Here is a 6,674-nt window from a genome sequence, read left to right as displayed (position 1 = left end):
AGCTAGGAAATCCAAGATCAAAGCACCAGCAGATTCAGCATCTGGTGGGGATCTGCTTTCTGGTTCATTGATGGCATCTTCTTGCTCTGTCTTTACATGGTGCAAGAGAGGAGAGGTCTCTCTCAAACCTCTTTTATGAGGACACTGACCCCATTCATGAGGACTCCACCGTCATGACCAAATCACCTCCCAAAGGCCCCACCTCCTGATCCCAAGGGGGGGATTTTAACAAATGAACGGGGGGGGGGGGGCAGGCGAGTGGTAACACAAATATTCAATCTATAACAAACAAGTATCATCCAGTCAGTATATAAATAAATATATATTGTAAATGGAATGTAGAAATAATCTGGTAGATCATGATCTTTTTCGTATAAGCAAGCCTGGCCCCAGAAAGAAGAAACAGTTGTCCCAAGATCACACAATAATTTAGTGGAAATGCTGATACTAGGAGGAAGAGTATCTAGCAGAGCACCTGGCATTTAATTCTCTTAACAACCCTGCCATAAAGATTTTTAAAGATAAAGACACTGCTGCTCAAAGACAAAGGGCTAAATGATACACCCATCCAAACCTCATTTTTTCCAAATAGAGAAGAATTTTTCTGAAGAGAGCCTCATAAGTCAAAGCGTTTAACAGCATTTCACATACTGTTGCTTTGCCAAAAAATGAATACCATTTATAATTTTCTTTTAAGCCAGAAGGCAACTCCACCTCCTTTTACACAGTACCATCAACCTGTGGATTTCTGAGTCTGAGCTGCACCAACCTTCCATTCTTTACCGGAAGGCACATCAGTCAGGGTCCCAACAGAAAACAGATGATCCACTCAAAGGAACTGAAAAACGTATTGATGGAACTCTGTGCACTTGTTTAGGCAAAAGAGTCATTGAGAGAAACCACAAAGGACAGTCAGGCAGGACCTTGGGGTAGCAGCAGCAGGGAGTTGTTACCATCCCTTGGCATGAGGAAGCAAGGCAGGGAGCAGCTACTGTAAACCAGCAGGAAATGCGGCGTTCAGTTACTGCCACTAGATCCCAGTTTGGAGGAAGTCACTGTGATATCCTCCTGCCCTCTGATTTTCTCTGCTGATGCTGCCACTGGCCTAGCCCAACCAGCAACCAGAAGGCAAGGGAGTCCAGGGAATGCCTCCCAGGACTTGGAGAGAGCTGCCAAGGGTAAGAAAGTTGGTCTGAAAAGGTATGCAGAAAATACCCCACATAGTCTCTGCTGCCTGCAGTGCCAGAACATTCAGTGGGCATTTTCTCTGCTGCGTGGTGCTAACTTGATCACTGACTTGTAACACAAGGCTTTCTATGGTTCTGAAATATTCTCCAGACCCTGAGCTGACCACCCCAAGCTACAGATTTTTCCACCCTGGCTTTAATAGCACAACTCGAAAACAGAGAAATGATTGTGTGTAAAACAATTCACAAGTTCCATCCCTTGTAACCTTGACATTTTCTGTAAGTTCTTCCACCCAACATTACCAAATCCTTTAAAGTCTGACTCCCCAAAGCTCCACACCACTGTCTCTGGGTCCTAACACACTTCCTGTGCACATTCTGCAAACTTCTTCGTGAATTTCTCTGGTCATTTAGCCAACACCATCTCAACAAAATCCGATACCTCCTACCTTCTTGCAAAAATGTGATATTTAAAATTAGCTCTTAAAAAGTTGCATGAAATTTCTGTAGACAGAACCACATTTTAACATCCTAGGCCAGCTCACATTTGCAATGAAATTTTCCAGGGCCTGAGGGAGGAAGAAAGTAAGCCATCATGGGAAACAACCAGTGTTAGACATAAAGAGGCGGGATTCTGGCTGCAGCTCTGCCACTGAGCAGATGAGCGACCTCAGGGAAGGTACATAAACCTATGTCTAGTCTCAGAAATATGAGGGAATTGAACTGATTGACCCTCAAAACCCACTAAATGTGACTATCTTATTAAGAATCTTTGTAAATTAAAGTATCCTTAAAATGGGAAGAAACCTGTTTGAACCTGTTTGAGAAAGAATTAAAACTTCCCCATGTAAACAACAAAGCCTGAATCACCTTTGGGCGAACAGAAGTTCCATTCCTAAGTATTGCCCCTTTCTCAGGAGACCAAACGTCTGCTCCAGGTTTTCCTCAGAGCAACTTTGACATCCTTGTTCCTCAGGCTGTAGATCAATGGGTTGAGCATGGGCACCACAATGGTATAAAACAAGGAGGACACTTTCCCCTGGTTTATTGGCAAAAGGGAAGATGGTTTGAGATACACGAATGCCCCTGACCCAAAGAAAAGAGAAACCGCAATGATGTGGGAGCTGCAGGTGCTGAAAGCTTTGGACCTGCCCTCGGTGGAACGAATGCGGAGGACGCTGGAGAGGATGAGGGCGTAAGAAATGAAGATGGTGACTGTGGGCACACCAATGTCAATGCCCACCACAGCAAAAACGACCAGCTCGTTCACATAGGTGCTCGTGCAAGAGCGCTCCAGAAGGGGAAGGATGTCACACATGTAGTGGTTGACAAGGTTATCGGCACAGAAGATCAGTCTCACCATGCATGCTGTGTGGGCCATGGCCCCAGCAAACCCCATCCCATAGACACCCAACAAAAGGAGAAAACACACCTGGGGAGACATGGTGACCGTGTACACCAGTGGGTTACAGATGGCGACATAGCGGTCATATGCCATGGCTGACAGGATGAAGGACTCAGAGACCACAAAGAAAAGAAAGAAGAAGAGCTGAGTCATGCACCCGGCATAGGAGATGATGTTCTTCTCTGAAACGAAACTCATCAGCATCTTGGGGGTGATAACGGTGGAATAGCAGAAATCTATGAAGGACAAGTTGAAGAGGAAAAAGTACATAGGGGTGTGCAGGTGAGAGTTGAGCCTGATCAGGGTTATCAAGCCCAGGTTCCCCAACACGGTGACCACGTAGAAACTCAGAAACAGGAAGAAGAGGGGGACCTGGAGTCCCGGCTGGTCGGTCAAGCCTGCGAGGATAAACTCTGTCACCGAGGAGGAGTTCTCTGCAGCCATTCTCATTTAAGGCATTCTGTGGGGCCAAGGGGAAAGAGCCACTCAGAGACAAAGACCGCTGCTGCCTCCCGTCACCTCCTCCGTTCCCAAGAACTGGCTGCCCACAGATGCAGAAAGAGACAGGGAACTTCAGCAGAAGGGCCTTCCTGATGCCGGGGCAGCTGCTCTCCCTCTCTGGCCTCCGCCTCGCGGGCACCCTCTGGAAGATGCACCTGCCACCGCGGTGAGGGCAGGCGCTGCTGGGAGGAAGGGCCCCAGGGATCAGCAGAGGAGACACTCAGATCTTTATTTTGGTCCCTTTATTGTGTCCTTCTACCTCTGTTTCTGCTTGAGTTTACAGAAACTGGGGCCAGTCTCTGGCAGGTATCCTCTCAGAGGTTGGAGCCAGCCCAGCTGTGCCTGGAATGTCCACCTCATGGTCTTCCTGGATGGAGCAGAAGGGTGAGGTGGCCTTTCCCAGAGCTTTAATACACAAGACTGGGACTAAGGAAAAGCTCAGCCCAGATTCAGCCACTCACCCTCCTTCAGCCTGGTGCTTCAGTCTGTACCTGTGGATTCTGGCTCACATCCTCCTTCATTCAGACACACAGATGAAGGACTGAGCCCAGACCCCTCCATTCCCTCTCCTGGTTGGAGTATCAGAGGCTGGGCTGCCTGAGAGCTCTTTGTGAGCTGGAGAACATGATGTCTAACTGAGGCTTGGCCCCGAGGCTTTTCTCCAGCCTCCTTGACTGTTCTCAATGCCAGCCAGTGGCAGGAGACTAAGCAGTCTTTTTCTGAGTTAGGAGGGCTGGGGACCTGATTAGAAGCAGAAAGACAGAAGTTCCCCTGGGATCACAGCCCTAGGTATTAATTCTAAAAGGAAGGAACTTTTGCTTATACCCTTGATAATATTTGAATGAGCTTTTGGAAACTTAAAGTATTTGTTCAATTAACACCTGCTCAGTAATATTCAAAGCATTGTGCAAAAATAGTAATTTACCATTTATTTAGCACTTGATGTACAGCCAGCACTCTTTCTGTCCCAGCGCTTATATACTGGCCCCAGCCTGCCAGGATCCAGTGCCATTTTAAATATGGTACTTTATTTTAGTTTGCACCCAAATCCTATCACCCGGGTTTTATAACCACTGTTTTAGGCATAAAGTCATTCCCCACATGTTAAATTACAAAGGCCATATTAAAGCTAGGTCCATTTTACTCCAAATCTGATGTTCTTAACAATCACGTTTAGTATTTCTCTGTGGGAGATTTTAAAAAGTGTGTAGTTCAGAGTCCTTGCCTTCAAGACTCTGATCATCTGGAAAAAAACTAGATAGAACACGCCTAACTAAACATACAAAAGAACGTGCTAATATTGAAAAAAGGTCAAAATAAAACACCGGGCCAGTTTGGAGGAGGGCGTGCAACAGAGCACGCATATTGCACTTCTTCACAGGAATCGCACAGTACCCAGGCCAGGGGAGAAACCAACCTGTCTGCTCTGGAACTTTCAGCTTGACAGTAAAGAACAATTCCAGTTTTTAAGAACAGTGTTTTCCAAAATTTCTAAATTGCTGGAATTCTTCCTCATGGCCTGTCCTCCCTTCTGGCTCCTTCCAGTATTGCTCTCAGCTCTCCTCAACCCCCAGCATGCTCACTCTGAGCCTGAGGGCCTTGCAGCTCGATTCCCCTCCATTCCACCAGACATCATATCCCTGTTTGGCTTGCTTCTCTCTTTTCCCCTCTCTTGTGACAAAAGTTGCCCCTACAGTGTCCCAGTCTCTCAGAGCCTTGCTGGCGTTCCGTGACAGCTAATTCTCACTCTTGGGGCCTCACAGATTTGAAGCAATATTTAAAAACCATCTAATCTGGGGGGTTCGTAAACGTGGCTGTACAATTGAATTTCACAATTATATGCTCACTAAAAGTACACAGTCTGATGCCCTAGTCCGGACACAATAAATCAGAATCTCCAAGATTGGGACTTCATGGTCCATATTCCTTTTCTAAGTCTCCCCCTGGAGGTCTGGATATTTATGTAGGTTTGGGATTCACTGATCTAATCCTCCCACCCTATATTTTCCAGATTGGAAAATTGAGGCCCAACCAGTCTCAGAGTTGGTCAGTGGTAGAGTCCAGAATAAAATTTGGGTCTCCAACCTCTCCAGTTGCTTTGCCTGGAAAAAGCTCACCTTCCTTAGTTTGGCTGAAATGAAGAGTACTAGTAAGGAACATAGTTGAGCACCAGGCCTAGAACAGCACGTGAGGGTCATACTGGGGAGAGACTTGAATGCCACAGCAAGAAATGCGCATGCAATGTGAACCCATAGAGTATATGGAACAGAAGAGTGACGTGGGCAGAGTCTTGCTGAGGGAGACCAGTTGGCCTAATGGGCTACCGGGGGTCAGTGACTTGATGTCAAAGTCCCCCCAAGTGCTATGTTTAGCTTGTAATTCAGAAGTGACACCTCAAAGCACCAGCAATAAGATGAGACAGGTTTTCAGGACAAGTATCAGGTAAATGGTATAAAAGGCCAGCTTTTTAGCACAACACAGACCACGCAACGTTGGCCCTGCCTTACAGCTGTGGTGTCCTCTACCCTCTACTAGGGAGGGAATGAAACAGGGGAAATATTGCTGACAGCTAGATGGGACTGAAAGAGGCAAGAGAGGCACTGTTATAGGACGGGAGAGAGGAGCTGACAGGAGGGAGAGGCGCTTTGAAACAATACCTTTTTCTTCAGAGCTTTATTATCTGAGGCTTGTCTCTCCAGCATAACTTAATACACAGCCTCAGGGTTCCAGGGTATTTCACCTTGTCCCTACCTGCTGTCCCACCACCAATGCCCTGTATTTTAAATATGCATTTTCTACCATACCACAAAAGCCAAATTATGAAATCAAGTGAGGGTTCTTTACAGCTGCCAGTCCTCTCCTTCTGTACCCATTTCCAGGAGTGAAAATCTCTCTTCCCCAAACACTCGCCATCTAATGCTCACTCTACTTCCCATTCTCTGTCCAAATAGTTCTTAGTTCTCAGGGAGAATCTCACAAATTCATCCCATACAGTCTACTCAGACTTGTTGGAGATCTCCCACATTCCACACCCTCTTTGAGGCTTTTTTTTTTTTAAGAAGAAGAAATCTTAGTAAAAAAAAAAATAGATTTCTAATTATGAAATTTCAAACAGCACTTAGTTGATGAGAGGTACATTTTGGTCAGGACAAGACAGCTGGAGTCTTCATGCAGTTGGTTTATAATCCACATTGGCAGCTGCCTGTCCTCCACTTGGCAAGCTCATTACCTTATGTCACTCCCCTGGATGTGTGTGTATGTGTTTTGTGTATGAGCATTGGGTGACATTTGCACATACTCCAGTGCTTGCTAATCCTCCACAAGTGGAATATATTTTAGTCACCACTCAGTAACAAGAGGCCTCAAGTGTAAATCTTACACTTAGAAATTTGCCACTGCCTTGGTTATTATGATGAATTCTAATCCCTGCTCTCATTCCCACTGTAGTCAACTCACAATTAAAGAAGATAAATAAATTATTATCACAAACCTGCAATGAGCCCCATAGGAAAGGGGTTCCTTGGGGCACAGAAATCAAAGACAAATTTCATTAAAAGTTGACTATTCACCCCTGTGGGGGG

At 45.9% G+C, this 6,674-nt stretch overlaps 1 protein-coding gene across 1 annotated transcript; it reads right to left on the bottom strand.

Annotated features, from left to right (window-relative positions):
- Positions 1–2,085: 2,085 nt before the first annotated feature.
- Positions 2,086–3,096, bottom strand: LOC103610830 (olfactory receptor 145). The gene has a single exon (XM_008594915.1). It carries the CDS (start codon positions 3,040–3,042, stop codon positions 2,101–2,103), a length of 942 nt encoding a protein of 313 aa, XP_008593137.1. The 5' UTR covers positions 3,043–3,096; the 3' UTR covers positions 2,086–2,100.
- Positions 3,097–6,674: the final 3,578 nt, after the last annotated feature.

Source organism: Galeopterus variegatus, unplaced genomic scaffold (genome assembly GCF_000696425.1).
Source record: "Galeopterus variegatus unplaced genomic scaffold, G_variegatus-3.0.2 Scaffold11860, whole genome shotgun sequence".
Taxonomy (NCBI): domain Eukaryota; kingdom Metazoa; phylum Chordata; class Mammalia; order Dermoptera; family Cynocephalidae; genus Galeopterus; species Galeopterus variegatus.
Note: the sequence above shows the minus strand (reverse complement) of the source record. Positions and strands in the feature narration are given on the sequence as shown.

Bases quoted from the DNA above. Each gene is read 5' to 3' on its own strand.
- LOC103610830 (XM_008594915.1), bottom strand. From the start codon at position 3,042: ATGAGAATGGCTGCAGAGAACTCCTCCTCGGTGACAGAGTTTATCCTC.